The sequence below is a fragment of the Spermophilus citellus genome, assembly GCF_964194105.1.
Source record: "Spermophilus citellus genome assembly, chromosome: 8".
Taxonomy (NCBI): Eukaryota; Metazoa; Chordata; class Mammalia; order Rodentia; family Sciuridae; genus Spermophilus; species Spermophilus citellus.
Window position 1 is genome coordinate 40,347,269 of NC_138189.1, and position 20,268 is coordinate 40,367,536.

General features: G+C 38.4%; 1 protein-coding gene across 1 annotated transcript in view; it reads left to right on the top strand.

Annotated features, from left to right (window-relative positions):
* The window catches only part of LOC308654654 (uncharacterized protein), a gene marked incomplete at its 5' end in the record, with an annotated part of 47,869 nt that extends 32,937 nt beyond the window's left edge, over positions 1–14,932 (top strand). The window contains one exon of the mRNA XM_081304341.1: positions 12,189–14,932. Within this exon, the coding sequence (XP_081160467.1) occupies positions 12,189–12,453 (265 nt within the window). The 3' untranslated portion in view covers positions 12,454–14,932. The remainder of the gene's footprint in view (positions 1–12,188) is intronic.
* Between the last annotated feature and the right edge of the window lie 5,336 nt (positions 14,933–20,268).

Consider the following 20,268-nt stretch of genomic DNA (forward strand, 5'->3'; position numbering starts at 1 on the left):
GAAGGCAGGTGAACGCCAGGTAAAGCCCGAGCTCGGGCCGCGCCTCACCTTGGCCTCAGGCCCAGGTTTTGAGGAGAGGCGGCTTGTCACTGACCCTGGCTGCGCCCACCTCTCCTCGAGGCTCTCGATTCACGGTCTGGAACCAGAGGACAGGTGTCCAAAGCACCGTAGACAAGGAAACACCTGGAGGCGGAAGACCAAGCGGTCAGGACTGGGACAAGACGTACACCCTCGCGAGACACACGCCTGCAGCTCGCGAGAATCCTGCGCGACGCGTCCACCAATCACCGGTGGAAGTGGTCCTCGGTGCACGTAATTGGTTAAGAACGGGGAAGCTCGCGCTCCATTGGCCACTTTTCCGACTGCGACTCCACCCCTAGGCCTGAGTCCCCGCCCTTCCTGTAAGTCTACGGGTTAGCCGAGCTGGTGAGGAGAGGAAATGTCAACACAGGCCCTTGGTTCGCTGTGCTCCTGGCCACCCGAATGGAGACCTAGTGGAGTCCCTCCTGGTACCTCAGTCCTAATTCACGCCCAGATTCAGACTTGTCCTGACTCCTTCCTAACCTTGGCCTTCCATCCTGCGATCCATGCTGACCAGTCTTAATCAGGGAGGTGGCTTTTACCTGTGCTTGGGGGAAGGCAGACTCGCCTAAACTTTGTCATATTTAAGTATTTCTCTTCAAGCTTTCCATCAATACCTTATATAGTAAACAAGGATCACTACTAAACTCCCTTAATTCGATAAATCATCAAAAGAGGCCCAACAATGTAGAACTGTTATCATTCTCATTTTTTGAGCCAAAAAAATGTGGGGGGGGATTATTTATCTATCCAAATCCTGTTGTTTACTCTCTAAATATCCACTGTGCTCAGCCCTTTTCATCCCTATCCCTCTTGCTTTAATTCAAGCCTTCGTGATTGCTTGCCTGGGTTACTTCTATAAACAGCTTAGTTACTCCTCTCTGGCCATCCTCTATTAATCTTCCCAATGCAAATCTGATTCCATTTCTCAAATCCTTCTCAAGTCTTTCAAATGTGTAATCCTTCTGTGGCCCCTTTTTGCTTACATATTCTGGCAGAGACTGATTCTTATTAAAATACAACATACCTACACGTAAGTACACCATCATGAATGCAGTCTGCTGAAATTCTAATTACACTCATGCTAGCTCATGCAACAGAACACAACTACATCCCAGGACTAACCACTCCCCTCCATTCAATGGTGACCACTATTCTGACTTTTAAGAGCATAGGGTAGTATCCCTGCATTTGCACAGTAAGTGAGTGGAGCCATTTCAACAAATATACTTTTGTTCTCGGTTTGTTTAATTTATTATGTTCATGAGGTTCATGCTATTTATTTATTTATTTATTTTTAGTATCGTCTGTTCATACAAACCCTGTCTTGGATTTCGTTGTGTGAATATACAATTGATTTATCTAGCCAAATTTGATAGTGATCCTCTTGGAGTAGTCAACATTTTGGAGCTACTAAAAGCATTGCTTTCAGGTACAGTGGCACATGCCTGTAATCCCAGCAACTCAGGAGGCTAAGGCAGGAGAAAGGCAAGTTCAAAGACAGCCTCAGTAATTTAGGAGGCCCTAAAGCAACTTAGCAAGAATGTATCTCAAAATAAAAAGGGATGGGGGTGTAGCTCAGTTGTAAAAGTACCCCTGGGTTCAATCCCCAGTGCCAAATAAAGTGTAACAAACACTGTAATATATCTTTTGATGAACATAGTGAATGATGAATGCATTTCTGTTGGATATAAACCTAGAAATGGAATTCTTGGATCAGAGGTTATATATCATGTTCAAATTTAGTAGATATTTTTAAAGTTTTCCAAAATGTTTGTGTCTATTTATACTCCTTTCAGCAACATGTTTACCATTTTCATCACCATTTGGTTTTCCATTTTTTTAAAAAAAGAATTTATCTGGAGCTGAGATTGTGGCTCAGTAGTAGAGAACTCGCCTAGCACGGGCGGGATCAGGGTTCAATCCTCAGGACCACATAAAAATAAAGGCATTGTGTTGTGTTCATCTACACCTAATTTTTTTTTTAAAAAAAGAATTTATCTGTTCTTTTTAGTTGTACATGACAATAGAATATATTTTGACTTATCATACATATGTGGAATATAACTTCCTATTCTTGGGGTTGTACATGATGTGGAGTTTCACTGGTTGTGATTTGGATATGAACATAAGAAAGTTATGTCCGATTCATTATACTGTTTTTCCTATTCCCATCTCTCCTCCCTTCCTATCATTCCCTTTGTCCAATCTAGTGAAACTTCTATTGGTTTTCAATTTTGATCATTTTGGTGGGTGATAATTGAGTTTCATGTCATTTTAACTTGCTTCTCCCTGGTGACTGACAAAGTTGAGCACCTTTTCATTTTATTTATTTGCTATTTAGAAATAACTTTATGAAGTGTCTTTTAAAATCTTTGCCCACTTTTCAGAATGTCTTTTTTGTATTTTCCTAACATTTGATTATAAAAAATAGCAAATATTGAGCAAAGTTTAGAAAATTTCACACAGTGAACACATTTAAACATATTACATAGCTGGGTGTGGTGACTCATGCCTGTAATCCCAGCACTTGGGAAGCTGAGGAAGGAGGATTGTGAGTTCAAAGCCAACCTCAGTAATTTATCAAGGCCCTAAGCAACTTAGCGAGACCCCATCTCTAAATAAAATATAAAAAGGGACTGGGGATATGGCTCAGTGGTTAAGCACCCTGGTTTCAATTCCCAGTACCAAAACAAAAATCACAACAAAAAACACCAAAAAAACAAAACCAAAGAACACCACAGAGATTCTTTAATTAATATTTTATAAAACTTGCTTAATGACAGTTCTTTTCTCTATCCATCTTTTTTTTTTTTTTGAGAGAGAGTGAGAGAGAGGGGGACAGAGAGAGAGAATTTTAATATTTATTTTTTCTTAGTTCTCCACGGACACAACATCTTCGTTTGTATGTGGTGCTGAGGATCGAACCCGGGCCGCACGCACCCTAGGCCAGCGCGCTACCGCTTGAGCCACATCCCCAGCCCTCTCTATCCATCTTAATGTTGTTGCATTTCAAATTAAAATGTAGATAGCAATACGTATTTAGCTTTCTAAATATTTTAGCATGTTTTTCACTTGAAATCGGTAGCTAAGGTTTCTTTCAGTGTAAAGTGTACATGAAATAGGTGTACAAATCTTTAGTGAACATTTGCTGAGGTTCAACAAATGCACTTACTTGTGTAACCCAAACTTCTATCAAATATGTACCATACCATCACCCTGGAAGGTCTTTCATGCTGCCCCCTATTTCCACTCTCCCAGGGCAACTGGTATGCTGATCTTTTTTTCCACCACTGTAGGTCAGTTTTGCCTGTTTCAAAATTTCATACAACTGGAGTCATACAGCACATTCTTTTTTTTTGTAACATTCCTCTCATTTAACACATTGTATTGAGATTTATCCATATCATTAATGCCTTCCTTTTCATTTTTGAATAGTATTCCACTGGATGAATATATCACAGGTTGTGTATCTGCTGCAAGTGTCTTTTTAAAAGAATCACTTTATTGAGGTATGATTACTACATTAAATTGTATATACCTAATATAATTGTATATACACAACTTGATGAGTTTGGAGATAATGATACACCCTTGAAACCATCAGCTTAATCTCTGCCATAAACATATCTATCATCTCCAAGAGTTTCTTCCTGCCTGTTCACCCCCTTTCTCTTCTCCCTGTATATATACATATATACACACATACATATTGCATATATCCTCTCTCATTCTGAGTTCCATTTCATTCTTTATTTTTATTTTTTTTAAAGATACCTCCTCTCCAAAGTTTACTGCAGCATTATTTATTGAGAATTTTCTTTTTAATATTTACTTTTTAGTTTTCGGCGGACACAACATCTTTGTTTGTATGTGGTGCTGAGGCTCGAACCCGGGCAGCACGCATGCCAGTCGAGCACGCTTCCGCTTGAGCCACATCCCCAGCCCTCATTCTTTATTTTTAATTTAGAAATATATTTTATTAGGTTAACAACTTTTTATCAGCATGAAGAAGGATACAAGCTCTAAAAGATTCTAAACATTCAACAAAGTGATAGGAAATCTAACATAAATGGATACATTTTGATAAATTATAAATGTGATGACTATGGACATGTTGGTTTTAGTGTGTAAAATTATACTAATGTATCATTTCATTCTTTTAATGATGTCTTTTGAGGAAAAACTTTTTTATTTGTCGAGGTAGGTCCAGATACTTTTTTTTTTTTCTATGTAGACAGCCAATGGATCTAGCAAGGTTAATTTAAAAAATCACTTTCCCTTCTGTAGTTGTTATAAATCAAGTGACAATTTGTGTGCAGATGTATTTCTCAACTTGATTCTGTTCTATCAGGTGATTTGTGTATCTTCACACCATCACCACACTGTCCCCATTACTATGGCTTTATTGTAAGCCTTGATAGTGTACCAATGAACTGAATTTTTAATTTAAATTTTAATAGCCAAGTGGCTATTGGTGACCAGATTGGACAGCACAGATTTATAATATTTCCATCTTCACAGGAAGCTTTATTGGATAACAGCTCTAGATGGTCTGTGGCAGAAAATACCAGAGTTTAATGTTATACTGCTCTTCAAAAATATCTATGTAAGTCCTTTTTAAAAGGAATTTGGGACACAATTTCCATAGATTAGTAAGACACCCAGTTCTTTTAACCTTGAACTTTCAGAATTGAACTTAAACTCTTAGAATTGAAAATACTATTTCCAGTGTGGGAGAATGTAGTGCCTTGGAAAACATTTTTCTTGATCAGACAAGATGAAATATGTAGCCCCATATCACAGGAAAAGATTCCTGAGGAAGCCAGGCTTAGTGGTACATGCCTGTAATTTCACAGACTTGGGAGGTTGAGGCAGGAGGATGGTAAATTTGAGGCCAGTCTTAGCAGTTTAATGAGACCCTATCTTAAAATAAAAAAATAAAAAATACTGAGGCTGTAGCTCAGTGTAGAGCACCCCTGGGTTCAATCCCCAGTACTAAAATAATAAAATAAAATAAAAAATAAAGATTCCTAAGGTAATACAATAGCCACCAGCTGTAGGTCTAATTAAATTAAATATTCGGTTTCTCAGTGCAGTAGACTAAATAATGGTCTCTAAATATGTCCATACCCTAATCTCTGGACCTTATTTGGAAAAAGGGACTTTGCAAATGTAATTAAACTAAGAATCTTGAGATGGGAGATTATCCTGGATTATTTGGGTAGGCTTTAAAAGTAACTGGCAGTGTCCTCACAGAAGGGAGACAGAAAGAGATTTGACTACCGAAGAGAAGGAAGCAATGTGGTCACTGAAGCCAGTGGCCATGCTGCTAGCTCTGAAGATGGAAGAAGGGGCCTCTAGCCTAGGAATGCGTGGAATGCTGCTCTAGTAGCTGGGAAAGGCAAAGAAACAGACTGTCCCTTAGAGCCTCCAGAGGGAGAATGGCCCAGCTTACGATGTTGACCCAGTCAAACTGGTTTTGAATTTCTGGCCTAGAATTATAAAAGAATAAACATGTATTGCTTTGATAAGTTCCAAGCTTTTGATTAATCAATTTAATAAAATGAATTAATTATTCCAAAGTTACCGTAAGTGGTGCATGGATTGTTCAGTTTACATTTTTAAAGATTTATTTCTTTATTCTAATTTGTTATAGATGACAGCAGAATGCACTTCAGTTCATAGTACACATGTAGAGCACAATTTTTCATTTCTCTGGTTGTACACAAAGTACAGTCATACCATTCGTGTCTTCATACATGTACTTAGGGTAATAATGTTCAATTTATGTTTTATAGGAGGCCCACATATGAGAATATGGGACATAATGGGTTAAACCACCTTTGTATTCATTTGCTACAGGAAATTAAAACCCTCAGTAGCACTAGCCACATTTGAAGGGCACAATTTCAGACAGTGCAGTTCTAGAGTCTTCTGCTTGCCAAAGAACTATTTGTTCCTTGGCAAGATCTCTTGGACTTGACATTTTTGGGGAATTTAGACATTGTGAATATAAATTTGCTATACTCATCCAATTTGAATTTATCATGTAACTGTTTGCATGGGACAAGAAGCCATGGAAGCTCACCTATCTTCTGCTAAGGCAAAACCTCAGGACTATAGTAATGCAAGGCCATTCTTTGACACCATGATCCATCATTTTTCACCAGTCAAAACTAATAAATGGCATCATTTTATTCATGAAAAATAGCATCAAAAAGAGATGTTTCACTTCAGTTCATTCTTTGGAACACCCAAACATTGCCAAGTCAAATGCAAATAATACTATCGATAAATCTGTCAATTAATAAGAAATAATGGCTTTGATGTCTTAGCTTTATTTGGTGTGTATGTGTAGGTCTGAAGGTATAGGGTGAACAAAACTCACCTCTAATCTGCTTCAAAAGGTTCCACACAGGGATTGGGGTAGAGCACTTGTCAACAGTGCTTAAGGTCCTGGGTTCAATCTCTAGCACAGAAAAATACATACATACATACATACATACATAAAGGCTCCACCCACAAGGGCTTTCAGAGCAGCACACTGCAGATCCAGCTCCACGCCCACCTCTCCGCATTTGTGTAAGGTTTTATAGTGGCTAATAGTTGTTAGCAAAGTGCATGTGGCTGTCTTCCTTGAAAAAAAGCATGAGGACTGCCCCCTTCCAGTCCCATAAACTGTCATAGTCATTACTACAACACCTATGATATCAATGCTCTAAATTTAGCTGGGAAAGGAGGTTCATGGACTGCCTGCTGGCATGCTTTTAAAAAATATTTTTCTCATATTAAAATGCACATAACAGCTGGTATTGTGGCTTAAGCAGTAGCATGCTTGCCTAGCACGTGTGAGGCACTGGGTTCAATCCTCAGCACCACATAAAATAAAATAAAAAATAAAATAAATACCCATAACAAAATTTATCCATTTGTAAGTGTACAATTTTGCAGAACTGAATACATACATGATGTTGTGAAATCACCACTACTATTCATTTCCAGAACTTTTTCATAATCCCAAACTGAAATTCTGTACTCACTGAACCAAGACTCCTCATGGCCCCTGCCTTCCATTGTCTCCCCGTCTCTATGAATTTGACTATTCTAACTAACTCAAATAAGGGGGATCATACAGTATTGGCTCTTTTGTGTCTGGCTTATTTCACTCAACATATTTTTCAACATGCTGTGATGAACTTTAGTATACACACTGGAATAATTTATTAGTGGGCTACACAAACCTCTAAACTGGAATTTATACAATATGGGAAATAGGTTTAAAGTTCTCCTAAATTTATAGTTATAAAATTGGGCCATACATTAAAATTATCTGAATGTTTAAAAAGTGCCTAGTATTCATGCTGTACCCTAGACCAATTATGTTAGAGTACCTAGGAGAGGGACCCAAGCATCGGTGTCATTTGTAAATATTACTGATATTTCCCAATGTGTAGCCAAGTTCAAGAATTAGTGCCCCAAATAAATGCCTGGTAAACACCATTTCATCTAAGTCTCATCATTCACCTTTCCCTATAATCCCTAAATCACACTTAGGTTTCCCATATCTTCAAATCCAATTAAACTGGATCAAATTTTTCATATTCATAAGTTCATTTTCATATTTTCAAGATCTTCAGCTAAAGCACTTAAACTTAAAATTTGAGATTAGAGAGAAAATCTCAGGTCCGCCTATTATTGTTAAGGAAAAGTTTGCTTCTATCAGGTCAGAGTAGTACTATATATTCAAACATGTAAGTCTGGAGGCATAGCTAAATGATAGAGTGCTTGCCTAGCAAGTATAAGGCCCTGTGTTTGATCCCAGCACCAATAATAAAAAAAAGTTTTCAATCTAATTAAACTCTAGTCACATTTTCTTTAATAACAAATTCTAACACAATTAGTATTTAATATTGCTTTGAAAATTCCATGCCAGTGTACTTGTACACAAAAAAGAAGAAAAGCACCAGTATTTGCAGGTGATGTAACTGATGTACTTAGAAAATCCAAAAAAATCAGCTAACATTTTCCTGAATGTAGGTACAAAAATAAGTTAATAACAAAAAAACAGATAAAAGTCAATAGGATCCTCATATAACCAGCTTAAAAATATGTGTAATTTATAACAGTCACAAAAAAGTAATTATATGAAAGAATAAAAAGGATGCTGCTTACATCTATTTGTTTAATTGTAAAACATATTGACTGGACTGGGCTTCAGAGAATGGCCTGTAGAACTGGCTGCATCAGGGGTCACACTGGCTTTCACCACTTAGCAACTGTGAGAACTTCAGTTTCTACTTGTCTTATTTACCTAGCTCGAAAATGAAGAAATGGTGCTGGAAAGCTTATATGAGTTAAAAGTATAAAGTGCTTAGGACAGTCTCTGCTGCATAGAAAATACATTTCAGTGCTAGTTCTTAAGTTTATTACTGGGAGTCTATTGAGAAAGGAATTGTATATAGAGAGAGCTATAGCTTATTCTTGAATAGAGGCATAAAGGATGAAGGAAGGCAAAAAAGAAATAAGCTGTAGATGGCTGGAGCATAAGAAGTTAAGTTCTGAAGCTTGAGACTAAATATTTTATATGCCTGTTTTCTCTACTTAAGTTACAACTGCACAAATGTATATGAAGATTAAATATAGAGCATGCTGAATGCAATATAAAGAGAAAATATTTACAAATATTCACATGGAAAAATAAATGAATTTGAATATAAAAGGATACCTGAAAAGAGGTCATTATTAGCTTTTATTGCCTATTCTGCTGTATTGAAATTTTTTATTCCAATGAATAAGAATTCAGAATTCTTTAAAAAGGAATAAACAGTACACGGCTGTACAAGGTTTTTTAAATCAAGGGAATATTGGATAGGCATTTGAATAACAATCCAAATATAAGAAATTAAACATAAAAACTAAATTAATATAAAACTATTAGGAAACTTTTTTTAAAAAAAATAGAGCAATGAAAGAAAAGTCAACTTCTCTCTTTTAAAAAATTCAGTGGAGGGCTGGGGATGTGGCTCAAGCGGTAGCGCGCTCGCCTCGCATGCGTGCGGCCCGGGTTCGATCCTCAGCACCACATACCAACAAAGATGTTGTGCCCGCCGAGAACTAAAAAAAAAATAAATAAATAAATAAATATTAAAAATTCTCTCTCTCTCTCTCTCTCTCTCTCTCTCTCTCTCTCTCTCCTCTCTCACTCTCTCTTTAAAAAAAAAAATTCAGTGGAAGTTCATAACCCACTTCAGTCTAATGTATGAAGTATGATATGTCAAGAGCTTTGTAACGTTGTGAACAACCAATAAAAAAAAAATAAAAAAAAATAAAAAATAAAAAATTCAGTGGAAAAAGACCAGAATATCTGAATGAAGGAATGAATAAATATATTATATTACACACACACACACACACTGCAATTTTAATTATCTGTAAAATGAAAACAAAAGCATCATAAGAGAATAGGAAGTTTTAAAAATCAAGATGATAAAAAAATTAATCCACCCACCTTCTATATATGGATTGTGGTGGTTATGTGAATCTCCATGTGACAAAATGACAGAACCATGGAATACTGCCACACATCTCAATGTTGGTTTTATACTTCCCCTGGGAGAAACTGGATGAAGAGTACATGGAATTTATGATTTTTGCAACTTTCTTTGAAATTTAATTCAGAATAAAAATTCTGTGTTTTTTTGGGGGGTGGGGGGTAGGGGGAGGTTTGAACCCAAGGGCACTTTACCACTGCGCCACATTCCTAGCCCTTCTTAATTTTTAGTTTTGAGATGGTTTCACTAAGTTGCTTAAGTCCTCTAATTTGGGATTCTCCTGCCTCATCAACTTGAGTTACTGGGATTACAGGTTTGTCCTACTGCACTGAGCTCAGAATAAGAAGTTTTTAAATAAGATATTTTAAAGCCTCAAAAAGTGTGTGTGTGTGTGTATGTGTATGTATATATATATATATATATATATATATATATATATATATGGTGTGTGTATACATATGTAATTGTCTTGGTTCTCCCCACAATGGAGTTTTTTTTTTTTTACAGCACCAACATTAGAATGAATAAACCTACCTTTAAGAATGTTCCCAGAATGTTTTTTATGTAACTATAAACAATTATTGTTATTTAATTTATTAGTTTGTTTATATTCAACTTTTAAAAAGGAGATGAACATCTCACTGCCCATTCCTTATATATATATAATCACATTCATTAACTTCTGACTTAATCTTTCAGTTTAAATGCCAAAAGATATGTATATAAATTTTTTTCTTACTTCTTCCTCTTTTTATGAACTTACCACAAAACCAGGTAGAATGAAGTGTTTGGTACAATAAATGATTCCTCTACATCATCCCCACTGTTCTAGTCCCATCTGCTGCCCATGGTGGTCAGCTGGTTCCATTCACACCTAATGCCCTGTTAAGATTGTAGACTGCAGTGTCTATGGGAAGTCAGGAAAGCACAGATCCACTTTAACTGGTTTTTAGCTTCCTTCCTAAAGGAAATAAAAAGCTACACTCAGTTCTTAAATGTATAGGATGACTGTCCAAAGTTTACTCTTCAAGACAAGTTCAAAGGGCAAAATCTTTGTGTATATGCAGACATTGGATTTTCCTACCTTCAAACAAAACACAGGCTTCCAAATTGCATTATCTATTTGAACACACTCTCTTGTCTATCCAGAAAAATATAGACAGTGTTGCTGGGAGGAAAAGTTTTCTTCTACTAACTTAGGTTCCAGTGTGGGGTTCTGAAAATTGATTAATAAGAAAGAGAATTAGTATACATGCATATGAGAGCACTGTACATGGTATTTTTCTGAATGACCAAGGATAGGGTGTGTGTGTTAAGGCTTCAGAGGGAAAGTATGGAAGGGTCAGATAAGGCTTATTTATACATTTTAATTCCCCTAGAAGTTCCCACATTCAGTTTCCTCACAGGATGCTCCCTTGAAAGGGGCTAGAGCAGCTGAATTCTCAGAGAGGCCTGAAATACACATCAAAGGGAAGCTTAGATAGGCTTTTTTTTCTGCAGCTGCTGTTTGTTCAGATGGACTAAGTAGTTGTTCTGCCATTCCCAAGTGTTGTTAGGCCCTTCACTGTCCCATCTGAAAATGGACATGAAGTTTCATAGACAAGGAGCTGGCTCCATTGCTGTGGAGAGAGGAGTCGGGTTAAAGATTGGGAGTTAAGTGATCTATGAAAGACAAGAACAGATTAGAACAAGGTTGAACAAGCAGAAAAAATGAAGGGAACACATAGTTCCATGTTCCACAGAGATAGTCTCCCACTCCTGAAACAGATCAGTGCAATTAAATGATTGTGCCTCATTTATTTGATGTAGAATGTTGACTTGTGTTTTTATACACTGTAGATTGGACATTACTTCTTCTGTTTTATTTACATAGAAGCACCACTGTTTGCCAATGATTGAACAAGCTCTTCCCTGTTGTATGATCAGTGTTTGTAGGTCACCATTTTGGTACAGAGGTTACTCCAGTAACTTTAGATTGATAGACTTCTAAGGTCTGCATAGTGACATGAACATTTGTTCTATTATTTTGGAAATGTTTAGAATTGCATTTGGAAGATCATAGTTGCCAAACTTGGAAAAAGTGTTCATATTATTGAATCCCTGAGTGGATTGTTTATGACATCTTGTTGGGTGCAACTAAGTGGTGTTTCTTTATGCACGAAGGATCCCATTTTTGTAACTTGGCTAGCATTGAAAGAGCTAAGTCCACATTACCCTGACCATTTGGTGGGAGCCCTTCATGTACCTTATTGCAATGTAAAGAGTCCAGGGTTGTTAATGGCTGAGGTCAGAGTGGATACTATGATCCACAAAGTGAATAAGTTTGAATCTATTACTTGTGCTCTAAGTTATGTAAAAATATCACAAAGGTTCTCAAATTGTAAGAAATCTTTTTCTTCTGGTTCAGCTGTGACACCAGCCAGGATCCAAAGAGGAGTTCTGCAATCTCCTCTCTAGATTTTAACCTCTCTGCTGTGTCAACCTTTAAAGTACACAGGAAAAGGCTATTCTGGAGTTTTCTGGTTATTTATTTATTTATTTATTTATTTTTAGGGCGTGTCCGATTAGCACCACTGCACCAGACTCCGGAGAATACTCTGTCGCCTTTGTCCAAGAGCTGGGAATCTGGGTCAATTCATTTCGCCCAAGGACAGGGACATACCTGCGCTTAGAATTGAGGTTGTTGACCGCCGCAGACGTTAGAAACAAACTCCAGGGGCCCAAGTCATCCCAGGTCGGGTACTTGCGGCGGATCCGCCTGCGGAAGCAAAGCTCAAACTTGTTACTGCTTCAGACTCTCCCAAGGGAACTTCCGTGAGACTAGGCGCAGAGCCACCCGCTCCCCGGGACGCCGGGAGTTGCTCTTCCCTCCATCCTGCTGGAGCAAAGGTCGAGGGGACGTGTGGCGAGCCCAGCCACTACCCAGGCCCGGGGCCGACAGGGCGCACTCGCAGCCGGAGGCCGAAGACTCCATCAGTTCGGCGAGTGAAAAAGAGACCCGGTATCCACTCCGGGCGCGGAGCTCGGTGGAGCAATGACTTGGGGTTGGGGGCGGGGCTGAGGATGGGCAACCAATCCCTGGAAGGACTTTGGAAGGGGGAGCCACGTGGGAGGGGCCTCTGGCCGGGCAACCAATCTCGGGAGGTCTCGGGACAGGGGCGGGGCGGGCCAGGACCTTGGCTGCAGAAGGTCTTCTGCCGGCCCGGGATCTTTCTGGCACTTAGTAGCTCTAGAAGTAGTGCACCTTGCTCCAAGAATCCTTCTTGAAACTTCCAGCGTCCCAGCCCAAAGAACCGGATTTATCAGGCTGCTCACCAGTCCTTGGCACTGAGGAATCGGGGTGTCTCCGGTCACTGAGCCTTCCTGGTCTGCTCAGTTACTCTCTCCCCACCTCGGAGTCTAGGCTACGGTCTCACAGCTTCTAGAATCCTGACCTGCTATTTCTTTGCTATATTTTTATTCACTTATACGATCAATTAAGTTCAGTGAGTGCTTCTATGTACCCTGCAGCTTCCTAATTCTTAAATGGACGAAATAAAAGGCCTCCCTTAGACTGAGTCAGTAGTAAGAGGATACCTCTAAAGAAGGCAGTCATGGGGAGGAGTTGAGGTCTTCAAATTCTTCAGCTTCTCGGTTCCCAGCTTCCCACTGTTTTGGCAGTTGGAGGGACCCTACCCCACGAATACTCCACCCCACTCCTGTAGTCTCTGCTCTCACCTATCTCAGCCCATCCTTGGCCATTATTTTTTGTCTCCTGTCTCTTCATTGATTTCCTCTTTCTGTCTTCTGTTGTTTGTCTGGTTCGTGACATGAGTTTAACTACTATTCATTGCTGATGTCGACTCACCACCTCATTATTATTTCTCTTCCAACTCCTCCCCTTTCTCCCTCTCTTCAAGTAGCACACTAAGAACATCTTTTATTAATGTTTCTTTACACAGTTTTACATTCTTTATAGATACGTCTTTAAACACCATGCACATGTTTACATGACATTGTGGCGAATGAAAGTGCAGCAACACTATTCTCAACTGGGAAAGTAATACTCCAGAAATTCTGTATACATGTTTCTATAAATCCCTGACTACCCAATTTCTCAGTATGCCTACTTAATTGACTTTTCCTTCCTCTCCCATTTCCTGACAATTAAATTCACATTTTCTGCAAGCTAATTTTACCTAGTAAAATATGTATGTCTCTTCATAGTATAATTGAGTAAAACCAGAGATGAGGGGAACCATGATTGTGAAATAAAGTGAAAGAGAGAAATGCCCATTCCTCAGGAGCACCAGCCTTATGTTGGGATGTGTTTGTTATTTTATAGAATCAATATGTACTGAAAACCTACCACATGCCAAATCACTGTAAATAGACCTGGGAGTAAGTAGACAAAAATCCAAAGCATAAACTTTATTCTTTTGGAACTTTCAATCTAGTAGACAAACATGAATGTAAGACTCACTTAAAATGTAAATTTGCCACTTGACAAGAGCTAAAATGGAGATATCAGGGTTCCTGTGTAAGGTTGGAAGAGATGAAGAAGCAGAACATTGAAGATGCGTATATGAGAGCATGGCACAGTGATGCACACCCAGAGATGTGGGAGGCTAAGGCAGGAGGATCACAAGGTCAAGTCCAGCCTCTGCAACTTGGGTGGGGGTGGGGGGGCTGCTTTAAAAAATGAAAAGGGCTGAGCATTCAGTAGTAGAATGCTTCTGAGTTCAATCCCCAGTACAAAAAAAAAAAAAAAAAAAAAGTGTATCCCAGGCAAAGAAGAGGAGCTTGGGGTCTAGTTCCAGGCAAAAGCAAGAGTGTGTACAGAATGTGTGCTCCAGGTTGGAGCTCTGTTCATTCTTAGAAGAGCAGGATGTCTGCCATGACTTCAGTACAAACAGCCAAGAGATTAAGTAGAAAAAAGATGCAGGATATCATAATATAAACCGGGCTACAGGTGGGATGTGGCTAGAGATGTTGGAGGCTATCAGATCATGGTAGACATTTAGGCCATATTAAATGCCCATAGGTCAGATACTCAGGAGAATGAAGTAATAGAATTGCAAGATGGAGGTCAGCCTGGCCAACTTATAAAGGACTGAAGATGCATTTCAGTGGTAGAATGCCCTGTGTTAAATCTCCAGTACTTATCCCAACATATACACAAGCCCATAAATGATGCTCATTAATAATGTGTTGTATACATGAATGTCAATAAAAAGTTATGTTTGCCAGACCAGCATATGTTTATGTTGGTATATTACATAATAGTAGCCAATTTTCACTGCTCAGTTTTTACATTCTCTGGACTCCTTTAACTGCTCTATATAGTTTTTTTTTTTTTTTTAACTCAGTCCTTTAACTCCCTATCCAGTAGCCAAGATTAAATTCCTCAATTTCCACATGAGTACCTGCCACGCCCTGTATAGCTGAACCTGAGAAACCAGCAAGGGGCATTAGGAAATTAAGAAACACACACACACAGATATTAAGACCAAAGGCTGGGATGAGGTAGAGCACTGCTCTCTGATGAAGAAGCAGTTTCTAAAGAGTTGACCCAGCAAGTTTATTTATATAATGTTTCATAATCAAGAAGTACAGGACTATAGAAGCATTGTTCTTTGTGCACTAGAAAGTTACAAGGCTAGAAACATTCTTGTAGCTATTTCACTGCTGCAAGGCTTAGAGCTTCCTGCAGCACTCCAGGATGCCCATTGTCTAAAGTTACTGTTAAGTGGGCAGGCTACAAAGTAGGAGCATTGGTTAAACATTGTAGTTGTCTTGTCAAGCTTAGAATTCCTCTCTCCCCAGAGCTATGTGCCTGAGATCAAGGTAGAGACTGATAAATCTCTTGCACAGAACCTTGGTGGGGGTGGGGGTTGGGAGGGTTGGGGGTGTCACCATAACAACTGGGCATCCTGTACCCTTGCCTAGATACATTCCCAGGTAGCACGTATGCCACAGCTGTGAAGCAGTCAGGGACCCCCCAATCTCAGTCACCACACTCCACAAGGACCCATATATTGCTAATATTTTGTGAAAACATTTTGATTCCCCAGTCTAATAGGATAGGTGACTGGTGAGCCTATCAGGCATTCTAAGCACATCCAATGAATGTAGCACTAGAGATTCCAGTTCTTCTCTGAACATTTGCACACTTGTGTGCAAAAACATACATATTTAGATAATCTGCAATGGCAAGATGGTGGATACATAATGGCAGCATGGAATCTCAATTTCTGTAATTTTGAAGGTGTTTTTCCTTTTTATTTTTAAATTATAGTTGTAGATGGACAACTATATTATATTATTTTATTTGTTTATTTTTATGTGATGCTGAGGATAGAACCAGTGCCTCAAGCAAGCTAGGCAAATGCTCTGCCACTGAGCTGTAGCCCCAGCCCCTGAAGGTGCTTTTCTTTAAAAGTGACTGTGGGCTCTTCTTCTCCTTCTTTCTCCTCCTCCTTCTTCCTCCTCCTTCCTCCTCCTCCTCCTCCTCCTCCTCCTCCTCCTCCTCCTCCTCCTCCTCCTCCTCCTCCTCCTCCTTCTCCTCCTCCTCCTCTGTCTGAACTGGAATCTCCAGGACTGTGAGCTAAATAAACCTTTACTCTTACAAGTTAATTATTTCAGGCATTTCATTAGAGCAACAGCTAACTAACAGAACCCAATTTTTTCTTCAACCTGAGGTTCTTTAGCACTGCTTTCTAGCCACTTAAACTGCTCAGCCATGACCAATCTTATATAATCTTATGTAGATTAGTTAAGGCATTGTTTCTGTGGGTTATGTGGAATCTTGATGTTCAAAGTTGAAGCTCAAACAAAGCAGGAGATGTTTTGTATTTCTTGTTAATAGCTAGGCAGTTGCTTTTTAGTAGAGTCTAAATATTGTGGGGTTTGTGTTATGGACATTTGACATGAAAATCTCTACTGATAGAACATGAAGTTTGTGTAAGCTGAACCAGAAGTTTTGATCCCAGTGTTGTATATGCCCATTCTTTATGCAGTCAGTACCTTTATGATTACATTGACTGCATAGCAGATTATAGAATGAGAATCTTGGAAATGAGTAGACCTAGTACCACTTCTCATTTGCCTTCTGCTCTTAGACTTACCCAGAAGAATAATAATTTTTACCTGGGCAAACATCTTTTGTTGTGGAAGGCATGTGAGGCTTTTTTTTTCTTTTTTTTTTTTTTTAACAATATTTCATCTCCAACTCTTTCCTTGTTTCCTCTTCCCTTTACATGTCCTAATCCAGCCAATGGTACCCACAGACATTTATTAGCTTTGCTGATTGAGTAGATTTATGCATTTATTTTTTCTTCTATTAAATCATCAAAAGACATTGAAGATACTCAATGATAAAGAACTGTTGAGAGCCACAGCCCAAGGGGCCCCAGCAAACTTTCAGCTGCCAGCAAACTTCCAGCTGCCGGCTGATGATTGGCTCACAGCGGCCCCAGCAACATCTAGCTGATTGGCTCCTCTGTGGTGATGCTCACTGGAGATAATCATTGAGCTGTTTCCCCACCCTTTCAGACTGCCAGCTGATGATTGGCTCACAGCGGCCCCAGCAACATCTAGCTGATTGGCTTCTCTGCGGTGATGCTCATTGGGCTGTTTCCCTGCCCTTTCAGACCACGGAGCTGCTCATTGGGGGACTATTTTGGCTCCGCCCATGTGACCCAGCCAATCGGCCTCAAGAGCAGGAGGATTGTGGGAGGTGATGAGACTTGTGGTTGAGGGAGAGGCTTTTGGGAAGCCGGTGGTAGCAGTTGGGCTCTGAAGGTTTTCCTGAGGAGCGGTTTTGTTTGGCGTGTGTGGTTCTAAAAATAAAGTTTGTTTCTTTTGACAAGTGGCTCCTGAATTGTGCCCAGCCAGACTGCGGCAGTAAGTGGAGATTATTTTCTTCATTTGAGGTAAATAAAATAAGAGTATTGATGTTCTCTGAAAATTAAAGGAAACAAAACATTTTTTATTTACAAAAATTTCAAGCTTTCAATTTGTCTTACATTATACCTGAATTGGTTCTATTTCTCAATAGAACCAATGTAGTTCAATGTAGAAAATATAGTGGATACTCAATATATGTTTGTTTAATGAATGAACAAGTGAAGACCAATATTTACTGGGAACCTACTCTCTGCCAAGTCTACTGGATATTACCCAATTCTCAAGATTCAATTCCTTTCTTTCTTCTCTAAAGAAGTCTTTCAAAAGTCTTTCTTTTTTAGGAAAAGAACAATGGGGGGGATTTTATGAAAATCAAAGGGAAATCAGTAAAATAGAGGAAAGGGACTCAGGAGTAGGATGGAAGGGAAAGAAGAATTACTGGGGAGTGACATTGGCCAAAATTATATTGTTATATTGTGTGCAAGTATAAATATGTGACAAATCCCTCCATTATGTACAACTATAATGCACCCACTATTATAGCTAGACAAGGTTTTAGGAAAGGAAAAAGATTAGAAAAACAAGAACAAGGTATAGCAGCTCCAATACAAATAGATCAAGGAACAGACAGACATGGGTTGGATTTTCAGAAAGGGCCACTGAGACAATAAAAATTACTTGGAAATCAGAAAGACCAGTATGGGTTCCTCAGTGGCCTCTGACTAAAGAAAAGATACAAGCAGCCCATGACCTGGTCAAACAACAATTAGTGGAAGGACATATACAACCTTCTGTATCTCCCCATAATACTCCCATTTTTGTCATCAAAAAGAAATCTGGTAAATGGAGATTACTGCAAGATTTAAGAGCCATTAATAATGAAATGGTTATTATGGGACCTGCTCAATCAGGGATTCCTTAATTGTCTGCTTTGCCAAAAACCTGGTATGTTTTAGTTATAGATATTAAAGATTGTTTTTTTTCAATTCCAATTCATCCTGAGGATAGTCCACATTTTGCATTTACTATCCCTGCACTGAATCATGAAGGACCTGATCAGAGATATGAATGGAAAGTACTCCCTCAAGGGATGGCTAACAGCCCAACTATGTGTCAAATTTATGTTAACAAAGTAATCCAGCCACTTAGAAATCAAAATCCTGAACTACAAATATTTCACTATATGGATGATGTATTATTAGCACACAAAGCTAAAAACACATTGCTAGAATGTTATGCCACACTTACAAACTTATTAAAAAATTATAATCTAGAGATAGCAATAGATAAAGTACAATTAAATTTTCCAATTAATTATTTAGGAGTTCTATTATTCTCAACCATGGTCCATCCACCAAAAATTCAAATACGAGTAGATCAACTCAAATCACTTAATGACTTTCAAAAGTTATTAGGAGACATAAATTGGATAAGGCCTTATCTAGGTATACCAACAGGAGAGTTGGGACCTTTATTTGATATCCTAAAAGGTCCATCAGATCCAAATTCACCCCGAATGTTAATGCCTGAAGCAAGAAAGGCATTAAAAATCATTGAAACATATATGGAAAATATGCATTTGGATAGAATTGATATAAGTTTGCCTTTATTATTTATTGTACTACCAACAAAAAATATTCCTACAGGAGTATTTTGGCAAGAAGGTCCATTATTATGGATACATTTATCTTATTCTCCTAACACTACTCTTACTAGGTATCCTGAGGCTTTTAGGACAATTAATACTCAAAGGAATAAAAGCAGCAAAGGGAGTGTTTGGAATTTCTCCCAATAAAATTATTACTCCATATACTATGAATCAAATTGATGAGTTAGCTAATGAGTTAAATACTTGGGCAATAATCATGTGCAAATCTAATGTTTCATTTGATAACCACTTACCATCTAATCCTTTATTGTCTTTTCGGTCATTGCATCCTGTAATTTTTCCAAAAATGACAAGAAAAACACCTATCATGAATGCTCCAAATATATTCACTGATGGGTCAAATAATGGTACAGCAGCAATAGTTACACCTGATCAAACTTTTACATTTTTAGTACCCAAACAATCAGCTCAAAAGGTAGAGCTTAATGCAGTATTACAAGCTTTTGTGATGTTTAAATATTCTGTATTTAATTTATTTTCCGATAGTCAGTATATAGTTAATGCTATAGTATCCCTTGAAGATGCAGGTAGGATTTCCCCTTCCTCTACTGTTTTCTCTTTGCTTTCCACTATACAAGGTCTAATCTGGGACAGAAAAGATCCATTCTTTATAGGACATATCAGGGCACATACAGGATTGCCTGGAGCCCTTAGTTTGGGCAATGATTTAGCAGATAAAACTATACATGACATACATATTTTCTCTACACTAGAAGAAGCTATAAATTTTCATAAAAGGTTCCATGTTAATGCTAATACTTTACAAAAGCGTTTTAAAATAACTAAGGAACAAGCTAGACAAATAATAAAACAATGTCAAAATTATGTGACCTTTTTACCACAAGTTAATCTTGGAGTCAATCCTAGAGGATTGATACCTAACCATATTTGGCAGATGGACATCACATACTTGTTAGAATTTGGAAAATTAAAATATTTGCATGTTACAGTTGATACTTCTGGATTTTTGATGGGCTCCCTTCATGCTGGAGAAAAAACTAAAGATTGTTATAGCTCATTGCTTACAAAACTTTGCCACTGTGGGCATTCCAAAACAGTTAAAAACAGATAATGCCC